The sequence below is a fragment of the Pteropus medius genome, unplaced genomic scaffold (genome assembly GCF_902729225.1).
Source record: "Pteropus medius unplaced genomic scaffold, Ma_sr-lr_union100, whole genome shotgun sequence".
NCBI lineage: Eukaryota > Metazoa > Chordata > Mammalia > Chiroptera > Pteropodidae > Pteropus > Pteropus medius.
The window spans coordinates 4,931,523-4,950,701 of record NW_024340701.1 but is presented as its reverse complement, the minus strand read 5'-3'; the positions used below and the strand labels follow the sequence as shown (position 1 = coordinate 4,950,701).

At 33.9% G+C, this 19,179-nt stretch overlaps 1 protein-coding gene across 1 annotated transcript in view; it reads left to right on the top strand.

Annotated features, from left to right (window-relative positions):
- Positions 1-19,179, top strand: part of AGBL4 (AGBL carboxypeptidase 4) — a 1,011,660-nt gene that overhangs the window by 54,933 nt on the left and 937,548 nt on the right. Inside the window, exon 2 of the mRNA XM_039885641.1 lies at positions 17,094-17,216. Coding sequence (XP_039741575.1) covers positions 17,094-17,216 — 123 coding nt within the window. The remainder of the gene's footprint in view (positions 1-17,093; positions 17,217-19,179) is intronic.

Sequence of the window (19,179 nt, the reverse complement as noted above, 5' to 3'; positions counted from 1 at the left end):
CCTTTTATTTTTTGCTATTTTGTTGGCTGATCTTGGTGTGTGTTTATGGAACTATATTACCCAGAAAGTTGAAATTGAAATGTTTTGGAATGAATAATAAAGCTCTTAAGGCAAGGGCTTAAATTTTAAGATTTGCTGTTCACTTAATCTCAAGGTAGGAAGGCCTTTGTTTTGAAAACAATATGAGCAGTGGCCTGGGAATGAATGAGAAGGCCAGCGTTACTGAGTGGAGGAGGGTGTGCATTGTTGGCTTTTCTTCATATACGGTGCTCTCATCTAATCAATTCTCCTGTGGTGTCTGATATATTCTCTTGCTAGCCTTTGGGCTGGAAGTCCATTAGCTTGAGCCATTATCTCCTGTTCACCAAAGTAACTTTTATTCACCTTTCAGGGTATATACAAAATTTGGTTTCTAAGCAGCTTTCCTTGCCTTATTAGGTTAGGTTACATCTTCACCTTGGTACTATTGACATTTTGGAGCAGATAATTCTTTGTTGTAGGAGTCTGTCCTATGCATTATATACTTTTTAGCAGCATCCCTGGCCTCTACCTTCTAGATGACTAGTAGCATCTCCCACAGTTGTGACAATGAAAAATGTCTCAGGAAAATGCAGATCAAAACCACAATGAGATGCCACCTCACACCTGTGAGAATGACTATCATTAACAAGACCAGTGATAACAGTGTTGGAGAAGTTGTGGAGAAAAAGGGATCCTCCTATCTTGTTGGTGAAAATGTAAATTGGTACAGCCACTATGGAAAACAGTGTGGAGGTTCCTCAAAAGCTAAGAATAGAATTACCATATGACGCAGCAATCCCTCTTCTGGGTATTTACCCCCCAAACCTGAAAACATTTATCTACAAAGATATATGCACCCTGATGTTTATAGCAGCATTATTCACAGTGGCCAGGACATGGAAGCAACCAAAGTGTTCTATGATAGATGATTGGATAAAGAAGATGTGGTGCATATACATGATGGAATATTTCTCAGCCATAAGAAAAGATGAAATATTGCCATTTGTGACAACATAGATGGATCTTGTGATAATCATGCTAAGTGAAATAAGTCAGACAGAAAAAGTTGAAAACTATATGATTTCACTCATTTGTAGGATATAAAACTGAAAGCAACAAGCAAACATGAGAAACAGAGACTCATGGACTAGTGTATTAGTGGTTACTAGAGGGAAGTGAGGGATGAGAGAGGTAGATAGGGGTAGGTAGGGGTAAAAGGGATCAAATATTTGGTGATGGTGAAAATTTAACTTTGGGTTGTGAACACGCAATGCAATATATATATGACATATTGTTGAGTTGTACACTTGAAACTTAGTTGATTTTATTAACCAATGTCACTCCAATAATTTTAATGAAAAAAAAAAAACAACAAAAAACCTATATCTCCAGACATTGCCAAATGTTCCTTGAGGGACAGAATTGCCCAGGATTTAGAACCATTGATATAGGTAAAGAAATAAGAACTTTTCTTACACATCTTCATTTCAGTGATATTGTGGAAGAAGGATTATGTTAACTTGTTGGATCATTTTTCCATTTTGTATCAAAAGCCTACAATTAAACTCATAATAGGACTATGCTTTTAATTTTTGTTAGTTCTTTCTGTTCCTTGAAAGTTACAAGTTTGCTGCTGCTTCAGGGTCTTTATACTTGTCCTTTATTCTACCTGTGATGTTCTTCCTTTAGATCTTCACAGAAATCACTCTGTCACTTTGCTCAGGTCCCATATAAAATGTCATTTCTTTAGGGAGGCTTTCCCTGACTACTATATCTAAAATAGTACCTCCTTCCCTTTCATTCCCATTTACCCATTTTATTTTTCTTCATGGCAGTTATCACTGCCTGTCATACTTCTGTTAAAAAAGAGTAGGATTATTGTTATAACAGATTAAGCCTAAATTTCACTAATTTAGAACAATAGGATTTGTTTCTTACTATGATCATAGTTTTGTGCTTGTTGGATGGTCAGGCAGCCCTACAGGGATTTAAGCTCTTTCCTTAATATGACTCTTTCGTCTGCTAGAGTCTTCTCCTTCTCTCTTTTTGATTGGTGAATAAGGAAAGAGAAGGTAGAGAAGTGTATAGAAAGCATACAGTTACTTTGGCTAGAATTCAGTCAGATGGCCATATCTAACTGCAACAGAGATTGAGAAATGTAGTCAGCTTTTGTACCCAGGAGAAGAAAGGAAATTGAGTTTGGTGGGACCATTATATCATCTGTACCACAGTATTATTACATATTTATTGAATGTCTTCCCAACAAGACTATAAATTTCATGAAAGCAGGGATGTTTGACTGCTTTGTTTCCTGTGGCATCCCAAGTGCAAAGAACAATGTCTGGTGTATAATTGGTGCTCATAATATTTGCTGCAAGAGTCACTGAATGAATGTTGTTTGTCTTGTCTGCCACTGTCTCTACACTTAGAATTGTTCCTGGTAAGCATTAGGTACTCAATTACTTATTGAATAAATAAATGCATGAATGCATTTAGTGATTTTGAAATCAGAGCTGAATGTGTTATGGCTTTTCTATTATCTGTGTGATATTGGGAAACTTATTTAACATTTCTGAGCCTCACTTCTCTCATGTGAAAAAGGAAAGGAATAAGAACTACTCCATTCATAACACCATAATCCTATGGGATTATTGTATAATTTATGGGATTATTACGTTAATGAAATAATATGTTAAATGCTTAACCCAATATCTCACACATTGTAAATTCTCAATAAATGTTAGCTATTTTTACTGGTTTTAACCAAATTCTACTTTGAATTCTGATTGATTCTTTTTGTCTACAATAGTTCAGTACACATAATTTTCATATCTTTTTAACTTATTGAAATAACATAAGCATAATTTGAGAGAGCTTCTACATATACTATCATTTAGTCATTTATTAAGCAATTAAACTGTTTATGACTTATGTATTCTATTTAAGATACTTTGTTATGTAATATGAGGAAACCAGAAATACTTGTTATATATTGAAGTGTTGAAGAGGAGTTTTATACAATCTGATTATTTCTAAATTTTGTTAACATTCAAGGATAAATGAAAGAGATTTTATTTTATTTCTTTTAATTTTATTTATTTTTAAATTTATTTATTTTTAAATTTTATTTTATTATTAGTTTTAAGTATATAATACATTGGTTAGACATTTATATAGTTTATAAAACCATCCCCCTAATTGCTCTTTCTCTCCTCTGGCTCTACACCTAGCCATTATGTTAATGCTAACTGCATTCCCTATACCGTGCTCCCCATCCCCGTGACCATCTATCAACTACTAATTTGTACTTCTTTAACCATTCATCCCATTCTCCCAGCCCCACAACTCCCCTCCCCGCTGGCCATCACCAGATTGTTCTCTATATTTGTGAGTCTGTTTTTGATTAGTTTGTTCTTTTTGTTCCTTAGATTCCGCATATAAGTGAAGTCATATGGTATTTACCTTTTCCTGTCAGACTTATTTCACTCAGTATAATAACCTCTAGGTCCATCCATGTCATTGCAAATGGTAGGATTTCATTTTTTTTAATGGCTGAGTAATACTTTATTGTATATATGAACCATAACTTCTTTATCCAGTAGTCTGTTGATGGGCATTTAGATTGCTTCCATATCTTGGCTATTGTAAATTGTGCTGCCACGAACATAAGGGTGCATAGATCTTTCCAAATTGTTGTTTTGGTTTTCTTTGTATAAATACCCAGAAGTACATTTGTTGGCTCAAAAAGTATATCCATTTTTAATTTTTTGAGAAATCTCCAAACTGTTTTACATAGTGATGGTACCAATTTGCAGTCCCACCAACAGTATATGAGAGTTCCCTTTTCCCCTCATCCTCACCAACACTTATTCTTTGATTTACTGATGATAGCCATTCTGACAGATGTGAGGTGATATCTCATGCGGTTTTAATTTGCATTTCTCTGATGATTAGTGACCATGAGCATCTTTTCATATGTCTATTGGCCATCTGTACATCCTCTTTGGAGAAATATATGTTCAGGTCTTCTGCCCATTTTTTAATTGGATTGTTTTTCGGTTGTTGAGTTTTATGAGTTCTTTATTTTGAATATTAACCTCTTATCAGATGTATCATAAGCAAATATCTTCTCCCATTCAGTCGGTTGTCTTTTTGTTTTGCTGATGGTTTTCTTTGCTGTACAAAAATTTTTTAGTTTGATGTAGTCCCATTTGTTTATTTTTTCTTTTGTTTCCTTTGCCCAGGGAGATATATCCGAAAAGAAATTACTGTTAGCAATGTTAGAGAGTTTACTGCCTATATTTTCTTCTGGAAGTTTTATGGTTTTGGGTCTTACATTTAATTGTTTAATACATTTTGAGTCTATTCTTGTATATGGTATAAGAAGGTGGTTCAGTTTTTTTTTTCCCCACATATATCTGTCCAATTTTCCCAGCACCATTTATTGAAGAAACTGTCTTTACTCCTTTGTATATTCTCGCCTCCTTTGTAATATATTGAGATATAGGTGTGGATTTATTTCTGAGATCTCTATTCAATTCCATTGATTCCTGTATCATGTTTTGATTATTGTAGCTTTGTAGTATAGTTTGATATCAGGTACAGTTTGATATCAGTTTGATATCTCCAACTTTGTTCTTTCTCAAGATTGCCATGGCTATTTTTTTTTATTGTTTCATATAAGTTTTAGGATTATTTTTTCTAGCTCTCTGAAAAATACCATTGGTATTTTGATAGGGATTGCATTGAATTTATAAATTGCTTTGGCCATTTTAATGTTGTTGATTCTTCCTACCCATGCGCACGGTATATGCTTCAATTTATTTGTATCTTCTTCAATTTCTTTTTTCAATGACTTATAACAGGTCTTTTACCTCCTTGGTTAATTTGATTCCTAGGTATTTTATTGTTTTTGATGAAATTGTAAATGGGATTTTTTTCTTAATTTCTCTTAATGAAAGTTCATAATTGTGTATAAAAATGCCACTGACTTCCGAATATTAATTTTGTATCCTGCTACTTTGCTGAATTCATTGATCAGTTATAACAGCTTTTTGGTGAAATCTTTAGAGTTCTTTCTATATAGTATCAAGTCATCAGCAACTAACGAGAGTTTTACTTCCTTTCCAATTCGGATGACTTTTATCTCTTTCTTGTGTTATTGCTGTGGCTAATATAATGTTGAAGAGGAGTGGTGAAAGTGGATATCCTTGTCTTGTTCCTGATCTTAAGGAAAATGCTTTTAGCCTTTCCTCATTGAGTATGATGTTAGCTGTAGGTTTGTCATAAATGGCCTTTATTATGTTGAGGTATGTTCCTCTATTCCTACTTTGCTGAGAGTTTTTATCATAAATAGATGCTGGATTTTGTTGAATGTTTTTTTCTGCATCTTTTGATATGATCATGAGTTTTTTTATCTTGCAATTTGTTAAAGTGGTATATCTCATTAATTGATTTGCAGATATTGAACCAACCTTGCATCCCAGGAATAAATCCTACTCGATCATGGTGTATGATATTTTTAATGTATTGCTGAATTGGGTTGCTAATATTTTGTTGAGGATTTTTGCATCAATGTTCATAAGAGATATTGGCCTATAGTTTTCTTTTTTTTTGGTAATGTCTTTGGTTTTGTAATCAAGATAATGGTGGCCTCATAAAAGGAGTTAGGGAGCCTTCCCTCTTCTTGAATTTTTTGGAATAGTTTGAGAAGAATAGGTGTTAATTCTTCTTTGAATGTTTGGTTAAATTTGCCTTTGAAGCCATCTTATTCAGGACTTTTGTTTTTTGGGAGGTTTTTGGTTACTGATTTCATTTCATTGGTGGTAATCGGTCAGTTTAGATTTTCTGTTTCTCCTTGACTCAGTCTTAGAAGCTTGAATGTTTCTAGGAATGTATCCATCTCTTCCAGATTGTCTAATTTGTTGTTGGTGTATAATTCCTCATAATATTTTCTTATGATCCTCTGTATTTCTGTAGAGTCCATGGTTATTTCTCCTCTTTCATGTATGATTTTATTAATTTTAGTCCTCCCTCTTTTTTCCTTGATGAGTTTGGTTAAGGGTTTGTTAATTTTGTTTATCATTTCAAAGAACTAGCTCTTGGTTTCATTATCTTTTGTATTGTTTTTCTAGACTCTATTTAGTTTATTTTTACTCTGATCTTTATTATTTCCTTCCTCTTATTCACTTTGGGCTTTCTTTTCTGCCCTTTTTCTAGTTCTTTTAAGTGTAAGGTTAGATTGTTTATTTGATTTTTTTTTCTTGTTTCTTGAGATAGGCGTATATTGCTATGAATTTTCATTTTAAGGCCACTTTCGCTATGTCCCATAGGTTTTGAGTCATTGTGTTTTCATTTTCATTTGTCTCTAGGTATTTTTTTATTTTTTCCTTGATCTCATTGATAATACATTCATTGTTTAGTAGCATGTTATTTAGCCTCCATGTGTTATGTATTTTTCTCTTTTTTTCTTGTAATTAATTTTTTTTACACCATTGTGATCAGAGAAGATGGTTGATATGATTTCAATCTTCTTAAATTTATTGACTTGTTTTGTGTCCTAATATGTGGTCTATGTTGGAAAATATTCCATGTGCACTTGAGAATAATGTATATTTTGCTAATTTGGGATAAAATGCTCTGAAAATATCTATTAATTCTATCTTGTCTAGAGTGTCTTTTAGGCCCATCGTTTCCTTGTTGAATTTTTGTCTGGAAGATCTGTCCATTGGTGCCAATGGGTGTTAAAGTCTTTTATTTTTTTATTTATAAACAAATATGTTTAGCCTTTGAGTAATAAGAGACTCTGTGTCTCATTTATTGGAATTCCATTTAAGTCATGTATTACAACTTACCTTCCCATCATTTTTCAAATTCTTTTTAGAGTATCACCCTACCTCAAGACCTAAAACATTTTTTTTAATAAAATCCTCTTTGCCAGAAGTATAGAAATTACCTGAGATATTTAGCCATTGCATTTTAAGTTTATTTTCCCACACATATATTGGAAAGTAGAAAAAAAATATGTTATCACTTAAGTGAACTCAAAAAAGAACAAAAGTATTATCAAAATAGTCAGTTGATGAAATTTTTAAAACCAAAAGCTGTCCATAACTTAAGTTCCCCCAACTATAAGAGGCCTTTTAGTAAGTTCATCTCTCAGCAATCCCTACCTTTTTTTTTATGTTGTACAGAATACAGTTTGTTACTGTGTAAATAATTATTCTTTAATTATGTCACATATATTGATTAAATCAATATATGTGAATATAATTAATTGTGTAAATAATTATTGTGTAAATAATTATTCTTTAATTATTTCACATATATTGATTAAATCCTCTCCTTAGGATAAGCTTATTGAGAATAGAAACCACTTCTTACAATTTATTTGTTTCTTTTTAAATAAACAAATATCCCTTCAGATTTTTTTTGTTTTCATTTATTTAATAAACATTAGGAATATCTATTGTGTTGTGGATATAAAAATGAATTTGTTACTGTCACTTATTTTTTTCAGTTTCTCCTCACTGGATATGGATTTTAGATGACTCAACAAGGTCATGATTCTCTTCCTATGTAAATACTAAATTGTGCCTCACTTAAAATGTGATGCCTGAGAGGGACCAAATGTGCTTCAACTATAGTCTGATCAGCAGTACATAATTCATTAAAACCTATTATTTTATGTGATCAGGATAACCACTACCAATGTTTTCACAAGTTGTGTTGACTTTTTTTGTAATATTGATTAACCAAAACTTTGAGATTTTTTTCACATTTCCTTCCACTTAGCTAGATCCATATTTGTGCAATTGATTTTTTTTCCCCACAAGCTTAGTGCAAGGTTCTATTTTTGTCTTTGTTAATTTTGGCCTAACATCTTTGCTTATGAAGATTGTTTGAATCTTGAGTCTGACATTTATGCTTATGGCTAGCCCTTGTATTTTTGAAATATCTGAAAAAACTATGTAATAACATTTATTTTCTTTAAGTCTTGAATAAAATCTTTGAACTTCTTTGAGTGATCAGATATTTTTGGAAAATGTGAGAATTTAATATTTCCGTGTTTGAAAATTGCTATTTCTTGATTTTTATCATCTTTTCACTTATATTCACTTATCATCTTTGATCCATTTATAAGAGAAATGTACTTCTAAGAGCGAGGTACAAGAATTAGGAGAGTAACAATACCTAAGAACTCAGCAAGCCTTTTGGATAGCTCTCATTTTTATTCTACTCTTCATCTCCACTGCTTTTACTCTCATCATTTCTCATCTAGACTATTGCTTCAGCCTTTTAATAATCTCATCCCTTTCTAATGCATTATCCCCACTACTACTTGAGGGGGTTTTTATATTGTACAAAGTACATGTTATAGTTTTACTACTTAAGATTATTTATAATTTCAATTGTTTATGAGATAAACTACAGTTTTAATAAACATGTAAGGTTATCCACAATCGTACTTTTATGTAAATCTGTAGGCTATTCTCATAAATTTCTGGGCCTTTTATTTCAGAGCAGCCTATTCTTTCCAGAATTGGAGCTTCATACCTTGGCAGCCTGAGAGGCACCTACTGATGACTCAATTCAAGTGTCACTTGTTACTTTTTCTCTAGAAAAACATTCTGGGTTCTTCCCCCACTTTTCCCCAACATGGGGGGTTTATTACCTCTTTCTTTAAGTCTCTATTGTACAGTGTACATGTCTATCAGAGAATGTAAAACAATTTTTGTTTACTTTTCCATTCCACTGCCTATACTCCTTGAAGAATAACATAAGTCTTATTCATTTCTGGATCTGCAGCACCTAATACAGTGCCTGACACAGAGTGGATACTGAGCGAGATACTGAGGGAGATTAATGAGAACCACCAGAGACCTCTGATAGGCTATCGTTTGGGAAATACTGTGCTGGAACTCTTTGAATATTGAATCTGGCAGAAATAGATTAGGAAAACCAGCCAGATGTTGTTTTTAAGGATTTTGTTTTGAGCATGTAAATTAAAATTTCATTTAGAATTACAAGTCTAATTTAGGAACCAGAATGCAGTTGTAGAGCTTGACAAGATCACATATGTAAATTCTCCAAAGGCTGATCCATCATCATGCCTTCGTGAAATAGTGCAATCTGTGTGGAAGAATGGTCTCCAAATCTGCATCCCAGACTCCTTGTTCCTCTAGCCCTCCTGACTCCCTTATTCAGTTACCACCACTTGACTTGTTATGCTCAAGTCATCACCACAGAGGCAACTTTCTTCTTTTCTCTCTGTGAAAATGTTCTGGGCTCTGAGCCCCAAGGCTAGATTGTACTTTGCCCAGCTTTAGATCCTTCAGGGGTAGATTTTTACTGCTTTCAGGATAAAATCTAAACTTCTTAGCATGCTGTACAAGGCCTTGTATCAACTAGTTCATGTCTCCCTCTACACATTCCTACCTTGTTCTTCTATGTAAAGCCTTCCTGGAACTTCTTTTCAGACTTCTTCACCTGGCTAATTTTTATATATATTTTAAAGGTGGTTCAGAAAGTCTTCTGTGGGGAAATTTTAGATGTTGCTACCCTGTATTCTTGTAGAGCTTACCTCACATTTCTAGTATTTATCACATTATACTATAATGTAGTGGATTACTGGTTTGCCTCTTCCACTAATATCCTTAATGGACAGGAAGTTTTAAGATTTATGTTTGTATTACTAGAACATAGAATAGTGGGTACATAAGAGTTATAAATAAATACTTTGTTAAATGAATTAATAACCCCATACCCAAGCGCAGGAGGCAATTAAAAAAATTGCTCCCATTTGGTAAAATAGAAAATTATACTTAGAAGAAATTCTTTTTTAATTGAATTTTCAATTCAAAAAGTATTTATTGATATTGCCTTATATCTAGCATTTTCTAGTTCTACAGTAAATGCAGGTGTTCCTATTGATAGTAATCAAAGAATATGTAGTTCTCTGCACTATGATTAACACATAAGTGGAACGTTAGTGTTTAAGTGGAATGTGAGCATTAAGGCATATGCAATTAGCTGTAATACAAAATAGAGTAAATATAAGAAGAATCTTGGTAAGATCAGAGGTGGGAGATCATTTACTGGAAAATGTTGGGAAATTAGATGCAAACCACTCTTTTAGGGAAAAATGGGCCAACTATTTCTTTTGAAAGGCTGTAGGATGAAAATAGAGAGGTCCAAGACCATAGCTTGCTGAATTGGGACTCATCCATGGTCATACACTTAAAAAGTAGCCAAGCAAGGATTTAGCCTTAGGCCCATATTTCTCCAAACCCCATGGCACCAAACTATACTGTCGGTATTCAATTTTCATTTCTTACAGAAATATATTGTTTCATTATATATTTTATTATTTTCAGTTTAGTCCTTAACCAGATGGTCAGCTTTTTGAGAGTGTATTAATTGTTAGTATGTCCTTATTCTTTTATTAAACAATAGGTTGATTTATAGCTTATTTTTCTTATATAGTGTCCTTAGTTCTGGGCACAAAATGGGGTGGGTGCAAAATAGATCTTCCATACATATTTGGTAATTGAAACATCCTGTGATTGATTTGTAGCTTAACAAATCTAGACATCTTATTTGTATTATAGATACATGTGCCTAGAGAGAAATAGGATATGTATATTTAAGAAATTATTTTTAAAAAAGTTTTTGTTTTTTGCATCCTTTCAGTATGTCTTGTAAATATATTTCTAATGAGAACAAACATATTTTATAAAATGCTAGGAGGAAGCTATATAGTAGGCTGTAGCTGATTGAGATTAGAGCCCACCAGTCCATAGATTCTCTTTCGTAAAACACCCTACATTAGGAATTTTAGATTTACTTTCTTGGCTGAGAATTTGTGGGTTAAGTCTCATCTTCAATGAAATTTTCTCTCAAAATTATGAAGCCTTGGAAATATGGCTTTATAATGGAACTTTTGACAGATCCCTTTAACTGCATGTCACATATACATAGAGGTAATTTGTTACTTCTCCCAAGGTGTTTTAGCCCAAGAGGTAGAAAAAAGTGCTTTATATAAGGTCAGTTTAATTACTAAGATTTTTTCCTCATTTGACCAATATGAATTGCTAGTAATTTTTGTGTCGTTTTCCATGTGAAAATAAAACAAATTGAGACTTTTTCACATCCATCATTAGCATAATGCACTTAAATGTCAAAAATTTTGTGCAGTCCTAAAGTCTATTTCTAGATGCCTCAGCAGGCTTATTTATCAGAATAAAATAAGATATAATTATCATATTGTTACATTCGGTACATATTTAGATATATATCATTTGTTGTTTTTCCCTCCACAAAATATATTCATAAATTTTATTACTAAATATTTGTTATTGATGTTATATTTTTAAAAACGTGTAAATAATAGTAACAACAGGATTATATCTTTATTTCCTTAAAAATAAATCTCAGTTGTTTTATTTTCTCTTTTGTCTCTAACTTCCTTAAACTGAAAAAATTCAATGTGTAACTCTGTCTCTGTGTTTGGAAACAAATATTTTACACACTATAATAATGGTGTTTTATAGTGTATAATTTAACTGGATATAACAGTATTCAGTGTTTACTTGAAATAAAATACTTTCACTAAGACGTTCTTTATGAATGTCAATTTAAATTGTTCCCTTCCTTTTCTGAATCCTCTCTTATACTTTATATAATTGAATCTTTTATTCTTTTTGTTAAATAAATTTCCAGATACAGGTGTCTTAATAATGATGATGATAATGATAATGATGATGATAATAATAATAACCAACTACTTATTGAGTAAATAATATATTCTAAGTGATTTACATATATTTTCTGTAACCTTCAGAACAAAATAAGCAAACAGGCTCAAAGAAGTTAGGTTAAATTTCTTTAAAAAAGGTTACATTATATATATATCTGAGTTAGGTGGATTCAACCTCAGATCTATGTGACTTTGAAATCCAAATTTTGATATTAATTCATGCTGCCTTAGCTAAATGTGGAGGTATTTTAAAATTAGAGTAAAGAATTTGATTTCAAAATTTGGGTGAAACAGCTATGTGCTGAACTTTAAAATGCACAGTCAAGAAATTACAAGTTCTTATTCCAGAGCAATAATTATTCCATTATTCTGTGTCACCTTAGATGATTTTGTATTACTGTAAACGCCATTTTGAATGGTTTTATGTACATGTGTAATGTAATCGAGATATGATTTCTTTGATAATAATAACTTCTCATTTCCAGCCTTATGTATTTAAATGATCAACCATTTATATTGCATTAACATTATAGGCTGTAGTCCTCCCTGCCCCCTCTTTCTGTCTTTATGTCAGTATATGCATCTTTTGTGGTGTTTTGCTTTCTTTTACTATCTGGTCTCTAATTATGTCACAACTGTTTATCTTAGTAAACTGCAAATGTAAAAATACTATTTGTTCTTTTGATAAATTTAAAATATATCTTATTTCCTATGCTCTCAACAGATAAACAAAAAAACCCCAATATTTAATGTATTGCTAAGTTTAGTGTGCTAATATTTTGTTGAGGATTTTTGCATCTATATTCATCAGGGATATTGGTCTATAATTTTCTTTTTTGTAATGTTTTTGTCTGGTTTTGGAATCAGGGTAATCGTGCTGTTGTAGAATGAGCTTGGGTGCTTTTCATACTCTTGAATGTTTTTGGAATAGTTTGTGAAGGATAGGTGTTAATTCTTCTTTGAAAATTTGGTAAAATTCACCTGTGAAGCCATGTGGTGCAGAAATTTTGTGTGTTGGGAGTTTTGGTTACAGATTTGATTTTATTAGTAGTAATGGGTCAGTTCAGATTTTCTGTTTCTTGTTGATTCAGTCTTGGAAGATTGTATGTTTCTAGGAATGTATCCATTTCTTCTAAGTTGTCCAATTTGTTGGCATATAATTGTTTGCAGTATTTTCTTACAGTCCTTTGTATTTCTGTGGTGTCAGTTACTTCTCTTTCAGTTCTGATTTTATTTATTTGGGCCTTCTCTCATTGTTTTTCCTGATGAATCTGGTTAAAGGTTTATTAATTTCATTTATCCTTTAAAGAACCAGCTCTTGGTTTTATTAATATTTTTATTGCTTTTTAAAACTCTATTTCATTTATTTCTGCTCTGATTTTTATTATTTCCTTCTCCTCACTTTGGGCTTTGTTTGCTTTTGTTTTTCTAGTTCCTTAAGGTGTAATGTTAGATTGTTTATTTGAGATTTTTCTTGTTTTTTGAAGTAGGCCTGTATTGCTACAAATTTCCCTCTTAAGACTGCTCTGTGTCCTGTAGATTTTGGATTGCTGTGTTTTCATTTTCATTTGATGTATCTTTCAGTTTCTTCCTTGAGCTCATTGTTAACCCATTTTTTGTTTAGTAGCATGTTATTTAGCTTCCATATGTTTGTGTATTTTTCAGTTTTTTTCTTGTAATTGATTTCTAGTTTCATGCTATTGTGGTGGGAGAAGATACACAATCCTCTTAAATTTATTGAGGTTTGTTTTGTGGCCTAACATGTGGTCTATCTTGGACCATGTGCTCTTAAAAGGAATATATATTTTGCTGCTTTTGGGTGAAATGTTCTAAAAATATCAATTGTGTCTTTCGATATGAAGTGGGCCTCCTGTAGACAGCACATGAATAAATCTTGTTTTCCAACCCATTCATTTACATATAAAGTGATTATTGATAAGTACATAGATATTGCCATTTTATTATTCATATTTATGTTCTTTTTTTCCTTCTTAAAGAAGTCTCTTTAACATTTCTTATAATACTTATTTGATGGTGATGAACTCTTTTAGCTCTTTCTTGTCTGGGAAGCTCTTTATCTCTCCTTTAAATGATAGCTGTGCTGGGTAGAGTAGTCTTGGTTGTAGGTCCTTACTTTGTATCACTTTGAATGTTTCATGCCAATCTCTTCTGGCCTGCAGAGTTTCTCTTGAGAGATCAGTCTTATGGGAGCTTTCTTGTAGGTAACTAGCTGCCTTTTTCTTGCTGCTTTTAAGATTCTCTCTTTGTCTTTAACCTTTGGCATTTTAATTATGACGTGGGACTCTCTGTGCTTCCTGGGCTTGTATGTCTATTTCCTTTGCCAGGTTAGGGAAATTTTCAGTCCTTATTTCTTCAAATAGAGTCTCAGTTCCTTGCTCTCTTTTTTCATTCTGGTATCCCTACAATGTGAATGTTGGCATACATGATGTTGTCACAGAGGTCCCTAAAATTATCCTCATTAAAAAATTTTTTTCTTTTTGCTGTTCTTATTGATTGTTTTCTGTTACCTTATCTTTCAAATCACTGATTCAAAACTCTGACTCATCTCATCTGATGTCGTTTCCCTGTAATGTATTCTTCATTTCAGTTATTGCATTTTTCATTTCTGACTTTTTAAATGAGTTCTGTGTCCTTTTTTTATACTTGGTATCTCTTTGTTGAAGTTCTCACAGAGTTCTTTGAGCATCCTTCTAACCAGTGTTTTGAACTCTGTCTCTGGTAGATTGCTTGCTTCCATTTTATTTAGTTCTTTTTCTGAAGTTTTATTTTGTTCTTTCATTTGGGCCATGTTTTTCTGTATTCTCTTTTTGGCTGCCTCTCTATGTTTGTTTCTATGTATTAGGTAGACCTGCTACATCTCTCAGTCTTGGTAAAGTGGCGTTATGAAGTAGGTGTTCTGTGGAGTCCAGGGGCGCACTCTCTCTTGATCATCTGAGCTGGGTACTCCAGGAGTGTTTCTTGTGTGTGCTCTCCTGTTGTAGTTGAGACTTGATTGCTGTTGGCATGTCAATGGGAGGGATTTACCCTCAGGCTAATTGGTTGTGAGGACTGGCCATGACTATAGTAGAGATGCTGTTGTGCAGGGGCTGACCCTTTGGAGCAGGATTCACTTTATCATGTTGCCTGCCGAGTCCTCCCTTTGTGTGTTATTTGTGAAGATGGTTGGGTGATGCACTAGTGTCTTCTGAAGCTGGCCGCCAGCACTAGTGTCTTCTGAAGCTGGCCGCCAGGTATATTGGTTCTGGAGCCTTTTGGGAGGGGCACTGTTGTAGACCAAGTTTAACCGCTTCCCAGGACCACTTATATGAGCTACAAAGTGATCTGCAGATGATTTCTACTTTTGCTGGTCTTGGAGGTGCCTGGCAGAAGCTAAGCTGTGAACTGAGGTTAACTGCCGATAGCGCCTGGCTTGGGGCTGCTTAGCAAGAGGTACAGGGTACATTGAGACCATATGCTGCTTGTTTGGGGTTTGTGAACCTTTGAGAGATTTTAGGAAAGTCTGCAGCATGAACCAAGCCAGGCCATTTGTATGGAAAGACCACTGAAAGTGGCTTGGGTAGGCCTGCAAGTTGGGTGGGACTGGGGTGGGGAGTTTCTCAGGGAATCACCAGGACAGAGCAAACAGTGTTAGCTAGGTTGATGGAGACTCAGATATTGTGCCCACCTGTGTGTGCAGGTTGGGTGATGGGAAGACTCAACAAAGTGCTGGATTCTGCCAGCACTTCTGTCTAGGAGAAAGCTGCCCCTCTAGCCTTTGCCTTGAAGCCAGGCAATACAGTTCCTCCCTATCTGTCCCTGGCACCTTTCCAGATGCTGCCCCAGCTCTGGAACTTACAGCAAGTGAGTCTGTTCATGGGCAGGGCCTTTATGAGGAATATCTGGGACTTCAGATGCCTTCTGTTTCAGTAAGCCACAATCCCTGTTGCTTTTCAGTGCTAGAAGTTCTAGAGATTTCACTTCCTGGCACTAGAACTCTGGGCTGGGGAGCCTTGTGTGGAACTGAGACCCCTCGCTCTTCAGAGGGGACGTTTGCAGCTGAGATATTTTTCCTGATTTTTAACCACCACACATGGGTGTAGGACTAGCCCATTCAGTGTCTTATCCCCTCCTACCAGTCTTGAGGTGGCTTCTTCTGTATATCCTTACTCCAGGAATATTCTTGTTTGGGTTGTGTGTGCCCTTCTGCTGTAGTTGAGTCTTGATTGCTGTTGACCATCAGACTGACTTGCCCATAGCATATGAACTGCTTTGCTGGGGGCTTACCCCATGGAATGGGCTTCTCCCAGCAGGTTCTGGTGCCTGCTGAGACCACCCTTTGGGTGTGCCATTTGTGGGGCTAATGGGGTGGTACTCTGTTGTGGTCTGAAGCCAGTCTCCTATTGTATTAGTTCTGGTGCCTCTTGGGAGGGGATATCATGCAGGCCAAGGTCATCCACTACCTGTGTATATTTTTAAATTGATAAATAAGTCCAAGAGTATTTGTAGTAAGCAATAAAACAGATAAACCTATGGGAAGTGTTGGGGCATGCAGGGCGGCCTCATCCAGGGGCACCTGTGGCCAGACAGTTGGCCTGGACTGTGTAGTCACTGAGAGGTCGAGTTTGCCTGTCGGTCTTGCCCAGTCCCATCTGACTGCCAGAATGAGTGCAGTCTCTGGGATATTTTTTGTTAAGGTGGAAGGAATAATCTTTCTAGGTTTCTACATCCTATGTGGAAATGAAACATAAATCTTTTAAAAATTAAAGCTCCTGTTAGGAAATATAACTTTTGTGCTAATTCATTGGTTCTCAAATCATTTCTGGTAGGACATTAGTAGTTATGCTAGTTATAGAATTATTGCTTTATTCAAAATGATTTACTATATATTTGTGACAAATTAAATATATTACCATTATTATTAAATAATTGATACAATTTAATGAACATCTTGTGGATTTCAGTAGTCATTCTAGATTTTTTTCATATCTAATTCTCATAGCACGATTTTGAAAGATGGATTTTGCTATTCTCTTTTTTATGGATGAGAGAAACTGAGGCTTAAAGGGATTAAATTGATTGCTTTGCATCACAGAGAATTAGTATGTAGTACAGATGAGATTTGATCCCATATCTTTCTGATTTCAAAATGCATTTTCTTTGTATTCTACCATAATGTGTAGTTAATTTCTTACTGCCTGGATTAGCAAAAAATGTATGAGGGAGGAGGGAAATTAATGATAAAAATCTAATTGGACTTATATTACTAAGTTATTTTTGATTTTTGTTTAACATGAGCCAATTTTTTAAAAAATAGGCAGTGATGTGGGAAATGACGATGCCATCGGAGGGAACGTCAGCAAATATATGGTGTTTCCAAGTGGATACTGTGGACAGCCCAAGAAAGGACATCTTATATTTGATGCTTGCTTTGAAAGTGGTGAGTGTATTAACTGCCTTTGCTTTTGAGCTTGTCTTGTGAGGTTCTTTTAGAATCTGGTTTCATTTGACCATTTAGTGTGATTCAACACATTTATCTCACTAGAATGAAACGAGTTGTCAGGGAAAAGTCAATTTTGAAGGAATTAACTTGGAAATACTTAAAATGAAAGCTATGTTGTTGCTATAAATGATTAGAGGTTTAATGGTAATACTAATGAATATTTGTACAGTATCTTATATTTTATAAAGTACTTATCCAGATTTAATTTATTCTGGGACAAAATGGACATAATTTGACTATATAAATCATTAATTTTTGAATGTCTACCATGTATCTGGTTCAGTATGACATGCTCACAGAACTTAATCTTTGTGAGACAGGATACTTCTCTATAAAGAAGTAATGAGAGAACAAATTCAATTGAACACAAACAAGACAACAAAAGTAATATGGCATCATAATGAACATATGCTTTGGGTATTCTAAAAGGGGAGGTCAGGACTTGATTGTAAATTCCTATCTAGTAGGGATTGTATCTTGTTAAATTCTTTATATGCTGAGCCTCTTACTCTGAATAGCACATAGTAGATATTCAGAATATGTTGAAAATATTAATGAGAACAATAATTTTTAATTTAAGATACTTTTATTTTAAAAATAATCAGTTGTTTTTGTTTCTTAGTAATGTGTATGCATGTGTGTATGTGTGTGTGTATGGTGTATGTGTGTGTTATGTGTTTGAATGGACATGCCAGTTCTCTGAACCCTAAGAACATTGGTTGTTTATATCAACAATTGAAAACTTGTTTATGCAGGGTGTTGCTCTTTGTTTATTCCATGTTGTTTTAGTTTTCTAGGGCTGCCATAGCATAGAACCATAAACTGAGTGGCTTAAACAGCAGAAATTTATTGTCTTGCAGTTCTGGAGGGTAGAAGTGTGAGATTAAAGTGTTGGCAGGTTTGGTTCATTCTAAGGGTGTTTGAGGAAGAGTCTGTACCATGCCTCTTTTTTAGCTTCTGGTGTTTGGCTAGAAATCTTTGTTGTTTCTTTGTTTGTAGAACATCACCTTAATCTCTGCCTTCATTGTCACATCGGGTTCTCTCTGTGCACATCTGTCTCTAAATATCTCCCCCCACCTTTTTTAAAAATAAGAACACTTGTCATATTGAGTTTAGGGCCCACTCTAATGACCTTATTTTAACTTGATTACCTCTGTAAAGATCCTATATCCTAGTCAGGTCACATTCTGAGGTACTGGCAGTTAGGACTTCAACATATGAATTTTGGGGAGACATAATTCAACCCATAGCACAGTATTATAGTGTCCTTCTTGTCAAATATGAACACTGTCCACATCATTAGGAACAATGTCTTCTTTCTTTGAATCAACTACTGTTGTGTAGTCCAGGATATACTTGGTGCCTAGAAAATGCCTTTTGAATTCTTTATACCTCAAGCAAAGACATGGAGGCTGTTTACACAAATAACTCTGTGAGAGTAGGAATTATCCTCATTTTAAAGATTATGTGTTGTTTTGGTTTACCTATAGTATGAAATAATCCAGATTCCTTTCCTAGAACATCTTTTCCTTAACTATACTTATCTTTTTCCATTCCTTTCTGAAAAGTTTGGTACATAAATTGCCCAATCTACCCACAAAGTAACCAAATGATAATTCATATTTCCCCCCAAATGTATAAATGATTATTTATGTCAACTGGATCTGTACAAGCAGTACATAAGTCTTGCAATATAGTAGAGTGGTTAAGTGACATCCTCTGGAGTCAGACTGCAGTTCAAATTCTGAATTGAAAACAGAGCCATGGTTTTTTCATCTTTTAATGGTGAATGATGCCTATCTTATATCTTCATTAAAGAAAAATTAAAAAAAATATTTTAATTGCTTAAAAAATTCAGCCATTTCACCAAAATATTTATAAAATACTATTTAAAAAATAG